The 24,748-nt window shown below is 39.7% G+C and overlaps 1 protein-coding gene across 1 annotated transcript in view; it reads left to right on the forward strand.

Moving 5' to 3' along the window:
* Positions 1-11,131: 11,131 nt before the first annotated feature.
* Positions 11,132-24,748, forward strand: part of TRIP11 (thyroid hormone receptor interactor 11) — a 103,667-nt gene continuing 90,050 nt past the window's right edge. Inside the window, exons 1-2 of the mRNA XM_036734419.1 lie at positions 11,132-11,664; positions 22,184-22,260. Of these exons, the coding sequence (XP_036590314.1) occupies positions 11,529-11,664; positions 22,184-22,260 (213 nt within the window). The 5' untranslated portion in view covers positions 11,132-11,528. The remainder of the gene's footprint in view (positions 11,665-22,183; positions 22,261-24,748) is intronic.

Consider the following 24,748-nt stretch of genomic DNA (forward strand, 5'->3'; position numbering starts at 1 on the left):
GCATGAATCTTCCCAGGGATTTCAGAAAGAGTGGCAGGGAAACGGCTTTGGTGCATTCTTTCAGAGTGAGAAATCAAATGGCTTCATGAAGATATTTACAGTTTTTTTCTCCATTTAAAAAATTAAATATGAATGCCAAACTTTAAATGTGAATGCGAACTCAGATTCCATAGAAGAGTAGAGAATATACTCCTGGATGCTCTCTTTTCTCTATATTTTCATGACATTACTCTTTCTTGATTTTCCTCCCATCTGTCTGATCATTCCTTAGTCTCCTTTGCTGGTTCATCATCCATATCACACACCCTATCTTTGGTGTTACCTAAGCTCTGGATCCTCTTCTCTCTCTGGCCTTATCAGTTCCTATGGATTTAGTTATCTTTCTTTCTGCACAGATGACTCCCAGACTATGCATCTAGACTTAGTCTCACTTTTGTCTTTGTGTCCCCTGAGCCTAACATAGTGCCTGACACAGAGTCAGTGCTTAATAAATCCTTGTTGATCAATTGATCAGTTACCTGGGTATAAAAGTCTCCCTAGACTTCTATTCTCACTCAGCCATCATCTCCAATCAGTTGACAGGTCTTTTTCATGCAATCAAAAAAAAAATCGATGTTGCTATCCAGATGAGACTCGATGGTGGGAAGAGCATAGTAGAGAGTTCCAGTGTGTGTGGGAATTCACCCTCTATCTTGCAGCCATGTCAATAGGAGTAAGGGTGTCCTGGTGTTTTGTTCCCCAGCTCTTCCCTCTGAAGCAAGATCAAAACCAGTGGCCACCACTGCTGCTGCTGCTGTTATTGTGGCCAGTGAATGAACGTGTTGCTGTGCTGGCACGCACCATGACTGGTGAGCTTGCCCATGTACCTCCTTGTTTTGGTTTCCTTTTCCTCAGCCTAAGAATTAGGGAAGGATAGAACTCTCATTAACGGAGTCTTTCTCCTCATAAGAAGGAATCTAAAGTCAGAAAAGCTGATTCTTGCTTCAGCTAGCTATGCGGCCTAGAGATGGCTGCTATTCTGTCCAATAAATTGTACCACTTTTGTTCTCTGTTTTTCATTGCTACTATCATGATTTCTGTTTCTGTAAATATAAATATAGTGGCCACTAATTCTTGTCATAAGGTTAATATTAGCAATGTTGAGAGAGGTTTAAGGGAGGACTTGAATTGGGGTATTAAATGAGGAATAGATATGTCCCACTTCAGTGTAAAGTGCAGGAAGGTGACAGAAGTCATCTTTTGGGGAATCACAAATTCTCTGAAGGCATTTTGTGATAATAGTCTCAGTCCAGCTCAAACTCTTATAAGCAGGAGAGACTGTAAGCAGTGAATCAGGAGCTTGTAGACGTAATAGAGAGAATTTTTTGAGCCATGACCTCCTTTGTCTGCTCCTAGGAGAATGGTCCATGGAGAACTACACAAACCAAACTACATCTTTCCTAGATATTCTTGTTTTGGAGTTGCCTATGTACACCATCTCAAAAATCAGCCAGTCAACAAAAGCTTATCAAAGCACTTACTGTGTGCCAGACACTATGCCAAGAGTGGCTTTCAACTCTCAGGCTATGTGGAGAGCGTGGCAAAAATACAGAAGGATCCAATGGAGCTTTCACAATTCAAGATGGACAAGAGATGGTTAATCTTGCCTTGTTCTGGGCAAGATCAAAGGCATGCAGTTGGGAGTTTTATCATATATTGTTCAGCGCTTTTATGGTTCCTATGCCAAGATCAAAACATTGTACAGAGTAGAACATCCTCTGCCTTTTCTTGTGGGGAGTTATGACATGTGATTAGAGTTCAATAAAAGTTGAAGGGAGGAGGCAGGATTAAACTAGTAGGTAGGTGCTCAAAGATGATCTGAGTGGGTAAAGCCACATTAGATTCATACCCTAGGCTAATATGTAAGGATAGTCACCCATGGAGAGATGGAGCTAGAGAAGAGAAGGTCTTCCTGAGAATCAAATAAATTGTCATTTCCCTAGCACCATAAACACTAGAATGAATTTAGGGTTCACTCAGCACCTGAGCCCTCCTATTGAATAGGATTAGATTAAAGGGTGTCAGTACCACTTGGTGAGCAAGTTGTATCCTCTGAGAAGAATGTGAACAACCTGAAGTCATGGACTCTTTAATTTTTGTTTTTGGATTCCCAGAACCTAGCATAGCGCCTTGAACACAGTAAGACCTTACTAAATTTTTTGCTGAATGAATGAATAACACTTTAAAAAAATCTCTGTAATGCATTTATTGTGTAATGTTGTTTCTTACAGCTATTTGTGTCAGTGTCCCACCCCTGTAATACACCAAGTTTCGTGAGGGCAGGGTTTTAGTCTCATCTACATATTGTACCATCCCCTGTGCCTAGTACTGAGTACACAGTGAACAATCTTAGATGTTTGTTGAATGAATCGATCTCCTGATTGAAGTATAAGGCAGTGTTCACAGAACCACACCTACATATTTCTTGAACTTATGTAAGGACTCTAGTAATAACGATGATAATTAATATCTTACATTCATGTAAAATACTTTACGATTTTAATACTATGCTACCTCTTCTCTCCTACTGCATAGTTTCCCATTCCTAATGCTCTAAAGAGATCCCTTCTAGGAGCTGGAAGCTGTGATATTTGGAAGTGATTTGGGGTTCAGAAGAAATTCTGTAGGCTCCCTGCTGCAACTAGTGTTCATTGCACGGATCTGTCTTTATCTTATGGCCCTACAACAGCTATTCAATAAAGTCCCAGAATCCTTCAGAGGTTTTCTAGTTTAACCTGAACCTGCCCAGGAATCACTTGCACAGTATTGCCCAATACCTTGAGAGGCAACCTATTCCATGTTAGGAAAGCCCTCATTATTAGGCAATGTCTACTTACGTAGAGTGGAAACATATCTATGTTCAATGTCTATCCATTATTACTTGTTTTGCTCACTGCCAACACTTTGCCCCATCCCATGGCCTAAGCACAATGAATATCCTCCCCCTTCCACAAGACAGCTCTTCAAGTACCAAAGATTGTCAAATCTAATGCCTCTTTCACATGATAGAATTTCAGATACTTGAGGTTAACTCTCATGTGTCCCCTAAGTCTTTTCCTTTCTAAGATGAACACCCCAAATTCCTTCTGTAATGATACACTGACCCCACTTTCTCAGGGCCAGGTGACCTCCAATCTCACCTCAGAGTTCTAGAGTGCCTTGAAGAGTTGAGGATGACTTTTTCTCTACTTCAATTGACTTTAGCCCCCACTCACTACGTTCCCCCATGTTTTTAGGGGGCCAGTAACTATCACTCAAGTAATATCTAACCACCTGATATCAACTAGCTTTTGTAAAAGGATATTTACTTCAAAGGTATAGCAAGAACAAATGTACAAATACTATCCCTAGCACCTCTACACTGTCTTTATCTCTGGGAGTTGGGGGAAATTAGGATCATAAACTACTCAGTTCTTACATAACATTAGTCCCACCGAGTCTATGTCCAGATGTGTCATCTCTGCTGGACAAGTCCTCACCCCAGCCTCCACCAGGCTGGAGTCCCCAAGATCCTCTTCAAGGTTGCTTCCTCTTCCCCAGGGTATTAATGCTGGGTTGGCTGCAACACTTGGCCTAGGGTCCAACTTTCAGATTTATGCATCTCAGTCTCTTAACCTCTCAAACTCTCCAAGGATGCTAGTCCAGGAATGGGGAGCCTACAGCCTCTAGGCCACATGTGGCCCTCTAGGTCCTCAAGTGTGGCCCTTTGACTGGATCCAAACTTCACAGAACAAATCCCCTTAATAAAAAGATTTGTTCTGTAAAACTTGGACTCAGTCAAAAGGCCTCACCCAAAGATCTAGAAGGCCACATACGGCCTCAAGGCCACAGGTTCCCTACTCCTGTGCCAGTCCCTACACTTAGAAAGGAAAAGAATGAGCAAAAAATCCAAGACCCAAAACTGACAGGGCTTTTTGAAGATGCTGACAGTTCTGACTGCATAACCAATAGAAAAAGGCTCTTTTTAACCATATGAATAGCCAACTTGTAATAGCCAATCTGTTACAGAATGTCCATTCATGTGCCAGTATATCCAAGGCATTTCCCTTATACATCATCACAATTCTCCTGAAAGTAGCTTCCAGAAGTATTCCACGTGAAGAGATGCCATTTCGTGTAGTCCAGGCATGCACCAGACCTCTATTGCGTTTTGATTGATCTATGCTTCATAAAGCATGGTTTCCAATCCCCATAGGGTTCTAGTTGTCCTGTTCTGGTTGCACTTCAGTTTGTCAATATCCTTTCTAAAATGTGGTAGCCAGAACTGAACTAATGGACATCTTAATCTTTTTGTATAAGTACAAATTGCTTTCCAAAATAGTTGTATTGATTCACAGCTTCACCAACAATGCCCTAGTGTGCCTATCATCCCAGTATAGCTCCAACACTTTGTCATCTTTGCCAGCTTTCTGAGTTCGAGGTAAAACCTTGGGATTTTTTTATCTGAACACAGTACTCCAGATGTGATCTGATCTACAGCTCTTCCAGTCAGTCAGTCAACAAGCATTTATTAAGTGCTTCATACTGGGCATATAAAGAAAGGCTAAAACAATTCTGGCCCTTAAGGAACTTACAACATGGAAAACCATTGTACATACAAGGTAATGTATATATACAAGGTCATTGGGAGATAATCTTAAACTGAAGGCGTTGGTACGGGCAAACCTTCTTACAGAAGTTCAGATTTGAGCTGACTCTTGAACAAAGTCAGGGAAGCCAGTGGGGCCGAGGTCAGCACAAAGAACATTCCAGGCACAGGGGACAGCCAAGAAAAAAGTAATGGTGTTTGTGTAAGACACAGCAAGAATGCCAGTGCTTCTGGATTGTAAAGTACATGGAAGTAAAAGAAGACTGGAGAGATGGAAAGGAGTCATGTTGTGAGAGGCTTTAAAAGCCAAAAAGAAGATTTTATATTTGACCTTAGAGATGACGGGGAACCATTGGGATTTATTGAGCAAGAGAATAACGTAATCAGGTCTGTGCTTTAAAATGTGGTCATTGTGGCAGCTGTGTGGAGAACGGACTAAAACAGGGAGAGACTTAAGGCAGGGACAATGTTTTTTTTCACTGCAACTTTGGTTACCTATTTTGGCTGCCATGTCAGACCAAGCTCATTTTGAGCCTGTAGTTCACTAAAACCCTCATATCTTTTCCTTGCAAATTGCAGTCCAGTCTTCCCTAAACTATATTTGTGAGGTTGATAATTTCAACCTAAATGCAGAATTTTGAATTTGTTTCTCTGAAATTTCATATAATTATATTCTGCCCCTTTTTCTAGCCTGTCAATACTTTTCAGGATTTGAGTTCTGTCCTCCATGATAGCTAGCCCTCCCAACTTCATGTCATCTGAAAATTTGATGATTGTGGTAGAGTACAATTCTTCATTTTGTTGACTAGCGTCACATGAGAAATGCTGTCATATGCTTTGCTGAAATCTAGGTGTTTTATGTCTACATCATTTCCTTGTTCTATCACTCTATTTATCCTATCAAAAAAGAAAATAAAGTTATTTTAGTATAACTTTTTTTTAAAGTACAACCTTTTTCTTGATGACATTATGTTGCCTCTTCCCTGTCTAAATGGTCATAAATCATACTTTTTAATACTGAGTTCTAGATTTTGTCAGGAATTAAAGTCATTTGAATTGAAGTCATTTGCAGAATCCATTTTCTTGACTTTTTTTGATAATTAGAATAAAATTTGCCCTTCTTTTGTACTGTAGTACCTCTCTCTATCTCCATGATCTTCAAAAATAAATAAAAATATTTTATATAGTTTGTTTTTATATCACCTGAATTTCCTCTTGTATTCCTTTCTTTTCCCTCTCCCAGAGATCCATCTCATACAGTAAAGAACTTTTTAAGAAAAAAAAGGAAAAGAGGAAGAAAAGAAAAATGAATCAGCAAAACCAATCAGTACACTGAAAAAAAAGATCTGAAAATATATGCAATGTTCCAGAACTGTGGATCCCCTACTTCTGAGGAGGAGATGTCATATTTCTTCTTGGGGGTCATGCTTACTCTTTGTAGTTTTGCAAAATGCACTTTCAATTGTTTTGTGATTATTCCTTTCATTTACATTGTTGCAGTCACTACATGTGTATACATATGTGTGCATATGTATACATACATACATAGGCTCTCCTTGCTTTACTTTCCAATAGTCTATATAATAATAATACCTAGCATTTATATATGGCTTTAAGATTTTCAAAACACTTTATCTCATTTATTTATTTAATATTTAATTAACATAAAATATAACATTTAATTTAGTTATATTTAATAAAGATATAGTATATAAAATATAATATTTAATTATATATAGTTATCTCATTTCATCCTACAAGGTAGTTGTTATTATTATCCCTATTTTGCAGATAAGAAAACTGAGGCTGAGAGAGGTTACATGATGTTCACAGGGTCACATACCTAGTGAGTATCTGAGACAGGATTTAAACTCAGTCTTTTTCACTCCAAGTCCAGTTCTCCATGCACTGTGACACTTAGCTGACTCATATAAATCTTTCTATGCTTCTCTGTATTCCTCATATTCATCATTTCTTAAAGCACAGTAATATTCCATTCCATTCATGATTTGTTGAGCCATTCCCTAATCACTGGGCATTTATTTTGTTTCCAGTTCTATGCTATCACAAGAAGTGCAGCTATATACATTTTGGTGTATATGGGGATTTAATTCGTATCAATTACCTCCTTGGGGTACAAGCCTTGTAGTGACTGGAATCTTTGCATCAAAAAATATGGACATCTTAATCTTTTTGTATAAGTACAAATTGCTTTCCAAAATAGTTGTATTGATTCACAGCTTCACCAATAATGCCCTAGTGTGCCTATCTTCCTACTATAGCTCCAACACTTTGTCATCTTTGCCAGTTTGCTGAGTTCGAGGTAAAACCTTGGAATTTTTTTTATCTGTATTCCTGTTATTAGTGACTTGAAACATTTAAAAAATATAGTTGTTAATCATTTGCAATTCTTTTGAGAACTGTTTGTTCATATCCTTTGACCACTTATCTATTGGGGAATGGCTTTTGGTCATTTGTATTTTTATTATTTGTCTATATATCTTGAATTTTTGCTCTTGTTCAATCATGTCAGTCATGTCAGACTCATCACAACCCCATTTGCAGTTTTCTTGGTGAAGATTCTGGAGTGGTTTACCATTTCCTTCTCCAGCTCATTTTACAGATGAGGAAACTGAGACAAAAAGGGTTAAGTGACTTGCCCAGGGTCACACAGCTAGCAAGTGTCTGAGGCCAGATTTGAACTTAGGAATAGGAGTCTTCCTGACTCCAGGCCAGGTGCTCTATCTACTGTGCCACCTACAAGTGCCATATGCCTTGGATACTAAACCCTTATCTGAGAAATTTGATACAAAGATTGTTTCCCCAGTCAACAACTTCCTCTCTTATCTTACATCATTAATTTTGTTTGTGCAGAAGCTTTTCAATCACTTGTAATCCAAATTAGTTATTTGAGTTTTTGTAATTGTCTTCATTCCTTGTTTGATTTCCTTGACCTGTTAGGGATGACTAACCATGGCTCAGTATTGCCTGTTCCAATTTATTCAATATTTTCGTATAACCCCAGAACTTTGCTCTTACATGTTCTGGGTTCCATCTTGGGGACTTCTCACTAAATATCCTTTTTTTCCTCATATTCCCGTCCAGAATTTCCTATATGAACATAAGAATTTATATAGTAACTAGGTATCTGCAGAAGTACAGCCCTTCAGCTCCTAGGTATAATCAACTAGAAAGTACTCAGGCTAACAAAGAACTGAAAGTAGGACAAGCTTTATTTAGTCAACTCTCCTTTTTTTTAGTGAACCTCACTTCTCTGGGATCTTAGTGCTTACAGCAATGGAGAGGAGATCTTCACTCTCCCATCAGAAACCCTCAGGTTCACTAGTTGACCCTCTCTGAGCCTACATACTTTATAATTCACCTATATCAAAAAAGGATAAGGTTCAGGCTTGCATTTCTATATTGCAATTTTGTCTGTTGCTGATCTATGGCTCAGGCTCCTACTTGTTCTAGGAGTTCCTTCATGTCCAAGAATTCCTCTGCTAGTTACTGTAAGACAAAAGACTTGGTCCAGCAACTCCACTATCATTTGTCACTGCCGCTGGCTTGTTTTCTTGCAGCCTCAGCTTGGCTCAGTAACTCCTTGTCCCTAGGTTTCTTTGTCCGAAAAATCATCTTTCAGAAGCGCATCTAACTATGTTACTCCTCTGCTCAAGTAAACTTCAGTGGCTGGCTCCCTATTGCCTCCAGGATTAAGTACAAACTCCATTTCACAGCCCTTCATGACTTGGCTCCCACCTACCTTTCCAAGAATATTGCACTTAACTCCCTTCCCCATACTTCATTCTTCATTCTAGGCAAACCAGCCTAATCTCTGTTCTCTAAATTTGACCTTCTATCTCCTTCTCTGTGTATGTAAGATAGGCTTTTGTTCAATGCCTAAAAAGCATTCCTTCTTTGCTTCTGCCAGCCAGAATTCCTAGTGTGGCTACTGTGAAGACCAGGAAAGATGGCAGAGTAGGAAGAAACAGTATAGTCTAGCTCTTTTCATAATTACTCCAAAAAAGACTGAGGAAGAGTACCAGACTGAGTGATGACTAAGGAATCCCCAGAGTAGCATCAGTGTGTCCTTTTCTTAGTCCAGGTTTATATATGGAGACAACTAGGGGTCTGTGGGTACTGGGGAAATGGGGGAGGAGTGTTCACTAGGAAGATCCAGGAGTCAGGGTTAGGTTCCATATATAGGACAGGGAGCACCGAACAAACAAGCTGGCAGCTGGTAATTGGCAAGCATTTATTAAGCACCTACCATGTGCTAAGCTCTCGGAATACAAAGAAAGGCAATAAAGGCAAAAAATGGTTCCCTGCCCTCATAGAGCTCACAGTCTAATAGGAGAGACAATATGCAATCAATTAGGTACAAACTTGTCTATCTATCCATCCATCCATTGTAACGCCAACGCAATGCCCATTGCAGTTTCTATGAACATGCGTTAAGTATTTCCAGGGTTGGTTCGCAAATATAATAAACTCTCTTCCTCCAAGACAAAACAAAAATATTTATTTGGAACATTACTATTAGGATACCAGAAGGCAAAATTTAGCAAGGTGCTCATCACCAATCCAGGGAGTTCTGACATCCCAAGCATTCCTTCAGTCAAGCCTCCCTGCAAGAAAGCCCATTTCTCCCTCCACCTGCTTCTTTCTCCACCCACACTCTCCTTCCAAGGAATATGATGTATACTGTTTCCAATCAAAGACTTGATTGGCACTTTATTGGCTTGGTGCCAATCAAGAATTAGAGAAGCTTGGAAATCAGCATTTAATTGGAAAGGAGCGGAATTCCTTGTGGCCCAGAGCCTAATTGGCTCTGTATCAGGGCTCCATGTGAGGGCTATTAATGGGCAAGGAAGATCTTATATCACATTAACTTTATATCCATCTGTCCATCTGTCCATTTATCTACCTATCTATCCATCCATTTATCTATCTGCCTATCCATCTGAGATCTATTTTGTTTTTTGGTTGTTTCAACTCTTTGTGACCCCATGTTGGGTTTTCTTGGCAAAGACACTGGAGTTTGCCGTTTCCTTCTCCAGCTCATTTTGCTGATGAAGAACTGAGGCAAACAGGGTTAAGTGACTTGCCCAGGTCCACACTGCTAGTAAGTGATGGATTTGAACTCAGAAAGATGACTTCATGACCTCAGGCCCAGCACTCTATGTACTCCCTGGGTGCCCTACACTGAGATCTATATGCATATATAAATAATGTATTTATATATATTATATAAACACATAACACTATTATAGAACATATAATGTTTTATACATTATACATAACATAGTAAATGTTTTTATATTCTATATTCATATATTATATAAAATATTGCAAATATAGTAAATATGATAGCACATTGTATATTACAGTTATAATCATCACACAATACATGATACATTATAATTTATTACAATATTATAAATATGTTATACATTATATATTTATATCATATATATATGCATACAAGATAAATCGGAGAGAATGTCAGAGGGGGCACTCTGATTAAACAAGGCTGGGAGAGGCTTTTTACACAAAGCAGTAGTCTAGCTGCGTTCATTTGACTCCGACCCTTTCAAAGCCTCCAGTTCCAGATCTGTTGCCTACTCAGCTCTTTCAGACCGCAGGTCCAGCGCTCCTGCATAGCTCCAAAGCGCTTTGTCTCTGGTGACTCTTTTCATGCTCCATATGGTGTCGTTAGGTACAGGAGTATTCTTCAGAACGCCTCACCGGTCTCTATTTTAAGCTCGGGGTTGTAACAGTAACAATCTTTCTCGTCTCTATTTTAAGCTCGGGGTTATAACAGTAACAACCTTTTTCGTCTCTCCCGCCGCGCTCAGGTCAGCGCCTCGCGCCCTGTTTGGGGGTTAATGGATGTTTGTGGGATGGAGGCAGTGCCTGGTGCAAAGGGCCACGCGTGCATCGGGAACAGAAGATGTGGCTTCTGATTCCACTTCCTAGCTCCCTAAACCTCACTTGTAAGAATGAAGGCGCTGTACTAGATAAACGGAATCAAACTTTGCCAACCTTAAGAGGCGTTTTATAAAGGCCACATTAATTTTACATTACACTTCATATATTAATACAATAGAGAATAACATTTAGAAAGCCTATGAACCGCCTCACTGGCGCGGCTCATTTTATCTAATGTAGAGGGGAGATAACACGTAGTTAATCAAATGTCAGGGAAAATCCGATTGCCCCGGCTGCAGCAGTACACCGTGAAGTGACACGTCGCCCTAAGTACAATGGAAGCCTTTCTCTAAGCTGGCAAACTCTGGTTTTTTATTTTTTATTTATGTAAACCCCAGGGCAAGTGTTTAGGGATTAGCGGGGAAGGAGGAAGTGCTCTCTGGGGTGAATACTGAAGGAAGCCCGGCCCTCGCCCACACGGTCCTCCGACATCCCATCGTCCCCCGCGACACGGACACGTCCTCTCCTCGGCGGCCGCTCTGCCCCGCCGGTGCCCGGCGCCCTCTCGGTGATCCGCCGCAACCCCCCCGAGCGGGTGTCATGGCTGCCGGCGTCGAGTTGGCAGAAGTCGTCCGCGGGGCTGGCGGAAAGTGGTCGAAGTAGCCCGACGGACGTATGCCCCGGCGTATCAGGAGCTCCCGGGCATGAGCCAGGCTTCCCTCGCGGGGAAGGATTTCTCGGTGTTGGCGGGTGTCCGTCGTTCGCGGCCCGCGAGCGGTCTGGGCGGTGGTGGGCTGTGGAGGGGCCGGCCTTTGGCTCCCTTCGGAGGCCGGCGTTACCTTGGAAACCGGTGGAGCGCTTCGGGCGTGTGACCGGGGGGCTGCGCTCTCCGCGGGACCCGGGCACTCGACTGTCGGGACGAAGCTCAGGCCCAGACGCGGAGGGAGCTGCTTCGCACTCAGCCGCCGCGATGTCTTCGTGGCTGGGCAGCCTGAGCTCCGGCCTGGGCCAGTCCCTGGGGCAGGTGGGCGGCAGCTTGTCTTCTCTCACGGGCCAGATCTCCAACTTCACCAAGGACATGTTGGAGGGCACGGAGGAGGTGGAAGGTAACGCCGGGGCTCTGGGGAATCCCGAAAGGCTTTGGGACCCGGACTGTCCCTTAAGGGTCGTCCAGCCCAGCCTTCGTATTTAGCAGTGGGGACATAGAGGCACAGAGAGGCGACGTGATGTGGAAGATCACGCCGGTAGTGATACTGCACCGCCGAGCTGTCCGGCCCCCAGTTTTTAGCCATCCCCTGTACAGGTCTGGAAAGAAATGCCACATTTTTCTTCTTTTCCTTTAGCCTCCTTATTTCCCTTTCTAGTCTGAGCTCATTCTGTGAAGGAAGGTTCCTGCCCTCCTCTCCCTTCCTTGCGGTCCCCTCTCTCTTAGCCAAGGGCACCTCCAGTTTCCTTATCCCTCTTCCCTCCCCCCAACTCCCGATTTAGTCTTCAACTTAGAAATGGTACCTCGGCATATTGGGCAGGGACAAACAACTCTTCAACGGTATTTTCCTGTCTAGGAATGCCTCTTTCTGGAATTGAAGGTGGACCTAGGCTCCGAGTCTAAACATAAATAAAAAATCTCATTATTCTAACTCAGAAAATATATTTGTTTATCACAATTTTTGCCAATTTAATTTTTTTCCCTTACTGTCCCATCTTTGTTAGACCAGTAAAACCAAAACACTTTTAACTGGCCTGAATGCTGTTGACTAGCCCCTATAAACATAAAGCAGCCTTTTCTGTGTTTTCTCTGACTTAGGGTATCTTCTATTAGTAAAACATGGCTGTGTTTTAAAAATTGATTCTTATGCTTATCACTTCTTTTGCTTTTTCTGCAGTCAAATGACAGTGCACTTTGACTTGTGCTTATTTTTATCTGTATTCTTTTTTTCATTTTCTGCATTTTTCCACTGTCAGATGGTGCTTTATATTCCAATAGTACTTCACAGTTTTCAAAGCATGTTTTCACTAATATAATCCTGTTGAATTTTGACAACAGCATTGTGAGATAGGCACAATAGACATTTTTTCCCTCAGTTTTTACAGTTAAGAAAACTGAAGCTTAGAAAAGCAAAGTTAGAGTTCCTGATCCACTGGAACCTAAGTAATCTAATATTTTAGATTCTCATTCCTTTTTCCTTTAATTACTGTTCTTGTAGACTTCAATAAAGAACAGTGACTCACCCAGAGTTTCACAATAGCAAATAATAGCTATTTGCAATTATATAGCACTTTGTGATTACAAATCGATTTGTATCTTGTGTCTTATGCAATATTCCCAACAGCCCTGTGAGACAGGCACATTACCTAACACTAACAAGGGGTGCTTCTGACACCCGGTCTTTAGACCCAAAGTGCAGTGTTCTTTCCATTGTATTGAAATACCTCTCATAAAGCTAATTGAAGGCTAATATTTACCAACATTTCTCTCTGTTTGACACTTTGTAATTGCTTTTTAGTGATTTTGGAGAGTCACAGAATTTCTGAGTTGGAACATCAGTGACCTACAGCTAGGTGGTACAGTGTATCAGGTGCTTAACTAGGAGTCAGGAAGATCTGAGTTCATTTCCTGTCTTACACTTAATAGCTGTGTGATTTTGGGGTAGGTCATTTTATCGCTCTCAGCCTCAGTTTCCCCTTGATGGGGCATGGAACCTTCCAGCTCTGAATCTGTGATCCTGTGATGCTATGTGGTCCAGCCTATTCCTCTAAAACAATCTTTACTCTATCTAAGAAGTGGTCATCCAGGCCCTTCTAGAAGAATTTCAGTGAAATGTAACCTACCACTTTCAGCCTTTTGCACTTTGGACAGCTTTACTTCTCAGGAAGTTTTTCCTGAAATCAAGCTTAAATTTGTTTCTTTGCATTTTCCAGTCTTCCGCTCTGTAGAGACAACAGAGCAAGTCTAATCATCTTCCATAAGATAGCCCTTTGGACGCTTGAAAATTTAAAATTGATCCTAAATGCTTTCCTCTTTACGATAAAGATACTTAGGGTGAATGTTCCTTCAACCAGTCTTCATATGATGTAGACTCAAGGCCCTTTACCATCCTGGTTGCCCTCCTTGCTTATGAATACCCTTAAACTGTGGTCCTCAGAACCTAGTTGAGTACTCTCGATATGGTCTGACCGAAGTAGAATGTAGAGGCGTCACTACCTTTCCATTCTTGCAAGCATTGTCTCTCTTTAAAAAAAAGTTATAAACTGGAAAATAATCAACAAAAATAAACATTTCCATGTGCAAAGTAGAACAGAAAAAGACTGCATATAAAACCATGAATCTATATACAACTTAGTCTTAAAAAAGTACCTGTTATGATAATTTAACATGGTAGTAAAGACATTGCTCTCCCCTTGCTTGTGTGTCTTCTGAACTTCTTTCTGCTTTCTTCTGCGTATTTAAAAAATAGCAGTGCCTATTTTAATGTAGCCCAAGATCTTATTAACCTTTTGGCTGCCTTATCACATGCTGACTAGCCTTTCACTCTACTAAAACTGGCATTTCTTTTTTTTAGACAGTCTGCTCTTTAAACATGGCTTCCCCATTCTGGACTTGAGCTTGGCTTTCTTGAACCCTAGTCTAAGACTATATTTATTCCTATTTAATTTCTTCTTATAAGCCAGTTTAATGCTGCAGACTGTCAACTTTTTCACTCTTGACTCTTGTTAACTATCCTTTTCAGCTTTTTGTCATTTTCATGTTTGATGAGCATATGTTTTATGCCCTTATTCAAGTCATTGATAAAATTGTTAAACTGCATGGGACCAAACACAGATCCTTAGGGCAGTCCATTGTATACATTGTGTCAAGTCTATGATTAATGACTACTGTTTGAGTTCAACTATTCAACTAGTTGTGCATCCATCTAAGTACATTATTATCTTATCCAGTGGTTTCCAAATCCATGGGAACTGGGAGAGGGGGATAGGAAGGGACAAATTTAAGTAATGGGAATTTACATAAAGCAAGAACTGTCTGTATACATATTGGGAGTGCGTGCTTAAAAACTTCTTACTGATAGGGTTTTGTGATAAAAAAAACTTGAAAAAGCATTACTTCACATCTTTCCATCTTTTCCAAAAGAATAACATGAGAGACTTTGTCAAATGTCTTTCACCTGTCTATTTAAGTTGTATCTTCAGCATTCCCATTCTACCAGCCTTCCTAATCCTGTGGAAACTGGAAATGAACTTAATCTGTCATGATTTGTAATCATTCAGTCCCTTAGGCTTTTTAAAGTGCCCACTGTGTTTTAGGCATCTTACTAGGTACTGGGATAAATCCAAAGGTAACATAGTTACTGCCCTTAAGCTTCTATTTTACTTATGTTCACACATATGTAAATACAGGAGATAAATGCAGAAAGATATGAAGAGCAAATCACTTAACACCTGGGGGAATGAGGAAAGACCTGTTGAAAACAGTAGCATTAGAACTGAGCCTTGTAAGGAATTGGAAGTATAAAAATCAGAGGTGAGAGGGAGAGCATTCCAGGAATGAGGTAAAGGCCGTGCAGAGGGATTTTGGTGGGAGATGGCATGTCATGTATAGGGAACAGCAAACAAGATGGAATCTGGGGGCTGGGGGGGTTAATATGGAATCAGTGTGTAAAGATACTTTAGAACCAAATTGGGAAGGGCTTTAAATGCTAGAAGAGATTGTATTTTATCTTAGAAGCTTCTTAAACAGTTAACTAATAAGGTCAGACCTGCACTGTGTACAGGATGGATTGGAATAGGGGAGAGACACAGGGAGATAAATTAGGAGACTAGGTGAGAAATGACAAGGGCCTGGACCAGGGTGGTAGAGAGAAGAGGATGGGTATAAGAAATATTGAAGCAGATTGGATTTGGGGAGATGAGAGTGAATGAAGTGTTGAAGATAATTCCAAGGCTGTGAAACTGAGTGACTGGAAGAATGGTGGTACCCTAGATAGAAATGGGGAAGTTAGGAAGGGTGGGTTTGGGGGAACAATGATGAGTTCTGTTTTAGAGATGATGAGTTTGAGATGCCTTTGGAGCATCCAGTTGGAGATGTGATATTGGAGATCAGGAGTGAGATTAGGGCTGGATATATAGATTTGAAATTATCTGCATAGGTATGATCATTGAATTTATGGGGACTGATAAAATTATTAAGAGAGTCTTGAGAGAGAAGATCGCCTAGGACAGAGCCCCGGATTACACTCACACATAGGACATGGATGATTATACTGCAGAGGAGACTGAGAGACAGTGTCATACAGGTAGGAAGAGAACCATAACAAAACAATGTCTAGAAAACTTAGAGAAGAGAAAGTATCTAGAAGGAAGGAATGGTCAGTAGTACAGAGTACAGTAAATACAGAGGTCAAGAAGGATAAAGACTGAGAAAAAGCCATTGAGTTGAGTAATAGATTATTGGTGACCTTGGAGAAAGCAATTTCAGTTGAGTGGTGTGAATGAAAGCGAGATTGCAAGGAGTGGAGAAGTAATTGGAAAGTTATGGAGTGTTGGGAGTTTCTTCTAGGAATTTGGCTGTGACAGGGAGAAGAGTTAGAGGCCAGTAGGTTGAAGAATTGGTAAGGTCAAGTAATGGTCTTTTATTTTTTTTTGTGATGGTGGAGATTTTAGTTATTTTGAAGGCATGAAGGAAGGAGCTAGAGGATAAGGAGAAACTAAAAATTAGGGTAAAAAGGGGTAATTGCAGGGGAAAACTGCAGGAGGAGGTGAAAGTCTATGCATTCATGGGTACATATAGGTTAATGCGGACAAGGAGAAGGGCAGCTTGTCCTAAGATGAACAAAGGAAAGGATGGGGATGGTTCTAAGACGATTTGAGGTTTTAAGTAGGATGGGAGAGGGAGCTTGTGAAATACGAAGTGAGATACTCTTAAGTGAGGTTGTGATGATATGTCGGTGGCTTAAAAGAGAATAAAATGTTTGTGATGGTCATCAGGGGTATTGTGATGAAAAAGTTAATCAGGAAAGTATAAATGAGTTGGTGTGGAGCAGTGCCATCCTATTGAGATTGGATTAAATAAAGGAACCAATCAAGCATGATTATGTGACTTTTTCCATTGGCATTCAGCAATAAGTGAGCAGGAGCAGAGAAGGCAAAAGGTGGGAATAATTTAGTGTTGGGATTGGGAAAAAAGGATAAATACCAAGAGGACAATGGGACAAATGATCCAAGCATCAAGGACATAATAAAATTCAACTGATTAATCAAAGGGTTAAGATTTTGAAGGGAGGGATGTGAGGCCAAAGTAAGAGTTGTAGCCTGAGAAAGCTGTTTGTAGTTCACTCTCAAGAGGACCATTGCATCAAGAAGTTGATGCTGTGACTTGCAAATGAATTGGATTTGTCTGGGAGGGCTGTGCAAAAGTCACTAGCCTCACTCTCTCCTCCAAAGCCATTTGGGTCCCTTGGCCAGATATTGCTCAGGATGACTGGAGATGGCTGTCTCTCACTGCATCTGGAGCCATCTTCAGTCATCCTGATCAATGTCTTGCCACTGGACCCAGATGGCTCTGGAGGAGAGAGTGAGGCTGTTGACTTTACACAGCCCTCCCATAGCATCACTTTCCTGATGCCATGGTCCTCTTCAAGAAAGGAGGCCAGACAATCTGGGTGTAATAGTAGCTGCTCTACTGGGACCCAACTGACCAGTTGCAGTTTGGCAACGCAGTCCCTTCCTTCCCTTCTTCCTTCCTTCCTTCCTTCCCTTCCTTCCCTCTCTCCCTTTCTCCCTCCTTTCTTTCTATATAGGGAATCATACTCTTATCTGCAGGTGCTTTGCCCAAAGGAATATTTACAAGATATCTTGGGGTTTACTGGCTAGATTTTTTTCTTAAGAACTATACCTTCACCCCACATCACTCAGGCTTTCATTGATTAGCCAACAATAGGTCCCAGCCTAACCCTTAGGTGGCCATTTTTTGGGCCTGCATGGCTCTGAATGAGTATAAATAGTAATTGTTTCTGTTTTGGCTGGTAACCCTGAAGGTCTTCCCCTCCCAGATTGATTTTTTTTTTTGACTAGGTAAAAGAGGCCATTCTTTGCCTCAAACTGAGACCTGGGAAACACCTTAGCTTAAAAAAAAAAAGCCTGCGAAAGCAATGAAGGGATGGAGTGACTGGAATTTGTAGTGAATTCAGAGATAGGAGATTTGGGAGGGGAAGGCACTGGGAGAGCTGGCAGGACAGAAAGTTATAGTCAGGAATTTCAGTTTTATGGATTGTGAAGGTAGAACAGTTTGGATGATGATATCAAGGGAATGAGCATCCCTGTGTGTGACTAAGGTAGATTAAGGCAGGTGCGCGCACGCGCGCACACACACACGATAGCATTTGAGGAGGTTAATGAACTGGTAAGTAACAGTATTTGAAGAGATAACATAAGTTGACATCTTCAAGTGTTAAGGGCAGAGTTTGGTGTTGAGAGGAAAAGACGCTGTGCCGGTACTGTACGTCTTGAGAAAGGAGGAAGAATTATCCTTGAGACTAGTAGGTAGTAGTTACTAGGTTCTGGATAGGGTGATATATATGGATATATATGGATGGAGTAAATCTCAAAGCAGGAAAGTCCTGGAGTTCAAGTGGTTGAGGGAAGGCCTGAAAATGTCAGTGAAAAGCAAGAAGGATCCCTCCTACTCCTAGTCTAGTGTAGTGGAATGCATGAGAGTACTTTCTAATACTAGATACAGTATTTTCAGGGGAGGGTCAGGTTTATGTGAGTATAAGAGGGAGAAAAGGTTGAATGTTAAGGATTATTTGTTAAAAATAGAATGAGCTATTGTTATTCTATTATTGATGAAGTCATGCTGTCTCTTTGTGATGAACACTTCCTTTTCCATATATTCATTGACTAACCTTTAAAAAGTACATTATAGAATTTTGTTAGGAGTGGTAGTCAAGAAGGGCTCCATTCTTTTCCTTTTTTTTCTTTGAAAATAGGGACATTTGTACTTCTCTGGTTCTATAGCCAGCATCTCTTCCATTTTCTAGAATTTTTCTAAAAGTATTGGCAATGGTTCAGCAGTCACATCTTTGAGTTCTTTCATTACCCTAAGTTGTAGTCCTTCAGGGCCTGATGATGTAAATGCGTCAAGGTACTCTTCCCTTTCTACCTCCCTTAAGTATCAACTATCTAAAAGACATTTTTGTTTTTGCCTTTGCAGTCCAGATTATTATGCTTGGAAGAGAATACAGAAGTGACAATAAGAGCTTTGTTTTCTGTCCTTTATCGTCATCCCTCTCATATTGATCTTATTTTTATTTTGAGTCAAGTAAACAAATCAACAAGCATTTATTAAGTGCCTACTACATATGCCAGGCACTGTGCCATGTTCAAGGGATACAAAGAAAGGCATAAGATAGTTCCTGCACTCAAGGAACTCGCAGTCCAGTGTGGAAGACATTACATAAATTATGTACAAACAAGGAACATAATCAGCAGAGGGAAGACACTACTATTAAAGGAGATTGGGAATGGCTTCCTATAGGAGGTTAGATTTTATTGAAGCTTGAAGGAAGCCAGGAGGCTGAGGTGAGAAAGGAGAGTCCGGTTGGTAAAAAAGCATGGAGTTGGAAAAGGGAGTGTCATCTGTGAGGAACAGCAAGGAGGCCAGATGCTTACTCCTTTGTTTTTGAGCCGCCTTTTCCCTAGGAATCGCAAAACAAAATGAAAACTACCTCACTCTTCTTTTTCTTTGTCTTTAGCATTGCCAATCTCATCTGATTTTTTAGGGCTTTGGACACCATTCTTATAGGACTATATACACATTTTTTTTGTCACTTCCTCTTCCTTCCATCTTCTGCACATACCTTTACAAATTTAAGTTGGTTGCATTCCCTGTGTATTCAGATCTGTCTTTTTAGACAACTTCCATCTTTAGAACTGTTATCTTCAGAATTTCTGTGTAGAGAGCTTTGCATTTCTACTAGATTGACTGTCTTGTTAGCATTTTATGCTTGAGGGTCCAACCAAACCCTTCTTTGAACCCTTTGAAATCTGTTTTTCTAAAATCTTGGGTACATGTCAGACTACGCTCAAATATATTCTCTTTCTTTACTACAGATTTCCCATGATTCTAATTAAAGTCACTTTCTCCTTGTGGGTGAGAATCTTTTCTGGAGTAGCATTTCTTCTCCTTGCTTCCTCTACCTAAATTTTTTTTTTTAAATGATCCATTTTGTTTTTATGTTAGTTATTTCTATATATTGAAGGAAAACTGGTGGTGGTCTGAGTTTGGCTCTTGGGCAGTTTGTCAATCCCTGGGCTAGATGATGTCTAAGGAACCTTCCAGCTTTAACTCCTATAATGATGAAAGCACTAGGTACTTTACTAGGTACTTTTTTTCCAACAAGCCTATGCGGTAAGTTATACAAGTATTATTATGTCTATGTTTTATAGATATGGAAAATAAAGCCTGGAGAGCCTTACTCTGATGGTTTGCCCAAAGTCATACAGTTAGTAGTGTCAGAGCAGGGATTTGACCCCAAGAACCTTAACTTCAGATCCATTGTTTTTCCCACTATATGAAATAAGCTTTCCCCAATAACGGTGTTTGTTTAAATCAGTGAGTCAACACGCATTTATTAAACACCTGCTATATGCGAGGCGCTGTATTATGTGCTGGGGATGCAAAAAAAGTAAAAAAAAATTGCTCCCTGCTCTCGAGGAGCTCACAGTACAGCGTGAAAGATGGCATGGAAAGAACAGTGTACTGTGTACATACGAGATATGTACGGTGTGAATGGAAGGTAGGGAAGAATAGGGAAGGCGCTGGGAGAGGAGGAGAGGGAGAGAGGGAGAGAGGGGGATATCTTTTATAGAAAGTGGGATTCGAGCTGAGTCTCAAGGAAAGCTAAGAGGTGAAGGTAAGGAGAGCGTTTAAAATTGTTGCCATTTGAAATGACTTACAAATAAAGATAAAATACCCCTGCTTTTGTAAGATAGGAAGATAATTAATACCTCTACGAAGTAGGTAGTGTCAAGTATTATCATCCCTGTATGTTACAGCTGAGGAAGCTGAGGTCCAAAGAGGTTTAAGTTACTTGCCCAATTCATATTTCTATAGTACTTTCAGACTTAATGGTTTTTTTCCTTAAATAACCTTGAGTGGTAGGTTGTGCAGGTATTATTTTACTTGTACAATCTCTAAAATTGTATATTTTGCAGATATGGAAACCAGTGCTTGGGGAAGTTAGGTGGCTTGGTAGACTATAGTAAGTTTCAGCCAGATTTCGAACCTAAGTCTCATGGTACCAAATACATTGCACTTTGCTCTATATACCACTTTGCTCTGTATACCTCTTATTGTTAGTGATGCAGTATTTTGCTTTGAACATTGCCTTGCTATCTTTGAACTTTTTTGATTGGATTTTAAAATTCTGTTAAGGCAATTTACTGTGCTTAAAGTGTCCCTCCACTTTTAACAGGCTGAATGAAAGTCAATGCATATTTCTTATTGACCCTTATTTAGAAAATTGGTGTTTACTACTGGGAGGGCAAAGCAGGCTGTGGGGAAAGAAACATTTAAATCTAGCTTTGAATCTAAAAGTGTATAAAAGATATATAAGATTCGGTTTCACAATTTTCGATGAATTGAATTACCTAATATATAAAATAAAACAATACTTTTCACTAAGTCCTATTTGGAATGGGATAGAAATATATGTATTAAGATTCCCTCAGGGCTTACGTCTTTGGTTGCCTGGTCATTGTTTTCCTTTAACACGTGGAATTTAATATTTATTTAGTGCCCATAAGAGTATGACATCATGGTGAAGACTTCAGCATATTACTTTAAAAACAAAAATAATTAAGTTTTTAAATGCAGGTAGTAGTATCTGAATACTCTAAACCAAAAGTGTCAAACTTGCTACAAAACTTTTAGATGTGACTGAGCCATATTAAAATGTAATTGGGAAATGTTTAACAAGGTACAGTAAAAGGGTATATAGAAATTCTGTACAAATTACAGAAACATAGATAATGTTAATTTATGGTTTTCTAAGTCAGTATGAGGCTGACAAGGCTTTGAGTTTGACATTACTACTCTAAAAAATTCTGGCATTTGACCTTGAACAATGGCGTACAATGTCAGTTATAGTTATGGTGTTTACAGTTACCAGAATTATTTGAAAAATCTGCTCTTAAAGGGGTGAGACATTCCCAAGGTATTTTATCCATTTATAGTATTGAAAACTACTACAAGTGTTAGGTACACCAGGCCAAAGGAATGTCTTTAATTCTTTCGTATCACAAAGGAGAATCTTATGGAGGCAGTGCCAAAGTTGCTATTGACATTCAAGCTTTTGTCTTATGGTCGTTCCGTACTTTTAAAAAAGGTTGCACTGTGTGATACAGTAGAAAGCACACCAAATTATAGTTAACTCTGCCACTAAATTAGATCTGAGCAGGTCAGTTAACATTTGGGCTTTGCTTTCCTCATATGTAAAATAAAGATGTTGGACTAGGTATTCTCTTAGATTTCTTCTGTCTCTTAACATTACATGTTTGTGGTAGCACCAGGTATATTTATTTGTTTATGTAGCAATGATTAAAACATTTAGGGTCTATTGTTTCTTTCAGCTACTATGGGAGAATTCCAAATGTTCAGTTCTAGGATGAAGGAGATTGAAGCCATTCATACAACCCTGAAGGCAGAGGTGAGGAGAATTACAGATTTTTCGACTATATGAACTTACTCCATTTCGCCTTTTTTTTGTTTTTTAAGTGAAGTTGGTCTTCATATTACTGCTGTAATGCAGTATCAGTAATGATAATTGAGCATACTGTTGTCAAAATATAGGGGAAGTGATCACATATAACAGAGTTCTTAACCTTTTTTGTGTCGTGGACTCCTTTGACATTCTGGTGAACCCTATGGACCCCTCCTCAGAATAATGTTTAAACTATATTGAAATAGTTATCAAGATGTTAACAAAAAAAACTTCAGAGGCCCCGTGTGAAGAACCGTGTTATGAGTATCATTGGTGTGAGGTTGCTTCTGATATTTCATTCCTGTACTATCTTGCTAAAGTTGCTACATATAAGATTGAGAGAGAATAAGAGAAAATCAGCTTTACTTGGTTCTCATGTGTGAAGACGAATTTTTACATATTCTTATTGTTTACTATTCTCTTTTATTCTTACCTTCGTCTGTTAGAAATAGAAAGATGATATAACATCAAATTAACAATTTGAGAATGCAGTTCTGTTGTTTGTTCTTTTTAAATTTTTTCCCAACTTAAAAAAATACGAGGATATTATTGGGATACATTGGAATAGAAAATGTTGAAGCTACAAGCTAATTTTCTTAGCACTAAGCAGACACTTGTTAAGGCTACATGTTTTGTGGTCTATGATTAAGAATAATGTAGATAACTTGGAAAGGTTTTAAAGGAGAACCACGAGGTGATTGTAGAAATTAAAAAAAGAATTTATGAAGAAAGATTGGCAGACCTCTGATTACGTAGCCTGAGAAAGAGAAGGATGAGGAGGGACTTAATAGTTGGACAATGATCGTCTGGTTTATTCACCCCTGTAATAACATTGTTAGTGGTGGTCACACTGTTGAGCTGTTTCATCAGTAGTATAACTGTCTTGGTCAGGCACTACAAATTGACAATGAACTGGACCAAGGATTGCATAGGAAGAGAGTGTGCTGGATCACATTTAGTCCATTTCCAGAGGTTCACATGTGCAACTGACAGTTGAAGCTGAAGTCCTGGTGTCTAATGACACTCAAAGAAACTATTTTAGAAAATAAGCTTATCGGGTAGATTTAATAGCTAGATTTTGTTTTCTTGTATGTTATCTGCCTTAGTATTGCTTCAGCTATGATGGGTTTGTTTAAAAAACATTTTAAACATTTAAACAAACAGTGATGCGGGGCAAAAAAGAGTAGAAAAAACCTAGATTAATAATTTTTTCAGTCCGTAAATGTTTTTTAAGCACTTAACTGTGTACAAGGTATATTCTCGGTTCTGAGGCTATGGTGATGAAAAATGACATGGTCCTTGCTCTTCTTAAGGAGTTTATAGTTTGTATATTGAATACTGTGTGCATACAAATAAATGTGATTCAAAGTAGAGTGAGCATGAAAGGTGGTTTGGAAAAGATAGAGATTGCGAGCAGAGAAACCGGTAGTAGATTATTGTAATAGTCCAGGTGAAAGATTGGGCCTGAACTTTGATGGTGGCCATAGAAAGAAGGGGCTGATGCGACAGGTAGAATGAATAGAACTTGGTAACTGGTTGTGGGAGAGGTAAAAATCTGTTTAGGATAACTTTTAGATTTGGAGTCTAGGTGACTTGAGAACATGATGATGCCATCAGTAGAAATAGGTAATGTAACTGGAGAAGTTTATTAGGGGAAAAGATAATGAGTTTGGTTTTGGACTTACTGATTAAACTGCTAGCTGGCCATCCAGATAGAGATGTTTGTCAGGTAGTTAAAAATTCAGGGGAAGATTGGACCTTAAGCGTATAGAGAGGAGAGACCAGAAGACAAAGCCTTGGGGGACAAGCATTTATAGAAGGCAGAAGAACAACAAAGAACCAGTGAAGGAGACAGAGAAGGAGTTCATACAGATCGGAGGTTCTGGAGAAAGCAGTGTCCCAGAAGCCAAGGAATGAGTTAGTTTCCAGAAGGAAGGGTATGATTAATAATGTTACATGGTGCAGAAAGACCAAGAAGGATAAGGACTGAGAAAAAGTCAGTAAATTTGGCAAGGAAGAGGTTCCTTGTTTATTATAACCAAAGGGTAGTTAAATGTTAACTTTTTTGCGTACTGTGGTACAGGTGAAGTAGTGCTGGATTTGGAGTTGGCACCAGCCCAGTGCTTGACATCTTGGATGAGGCACTTAAAATCCCAGTTTTCTCATCTTTAAAATGAGGGGGTTGGACTTGATAGTCTCTAAAGTCCCATCCAGCTCTATCATGCTGTGATCCAAAGTTGGTGTTGAGAGACCATGATTTCTTGATTCTTTCTTAAACTTGCATTGCCAAGTTAATTAAAAGAGTTTAAATTTTCTGGACCTCTGTTCTTGTATTTGTTAATATTACAGATCCTGTTTTGGATGTAATGTGTACGATTTTGAACTCTCTTTTATTTACTTTTCAGTGTACATATTTTATTCTACCGGTAGGTTG

Source organism: Trichosurus vulpecula, chromosome 8, assembly GCF_011100635.1.
Source record: "Trichosurus vulpecula isolate mTriVul1 chromosome 8, mTriVul1.pri, whole genome shotgun sequence".
Lineage (NCBI taxonomy): Eukaryota > Metazoa > Chordata > Mammalia > Diprotodontia > Phalangeridae > Trichosurus > Trichosurus vulpecula.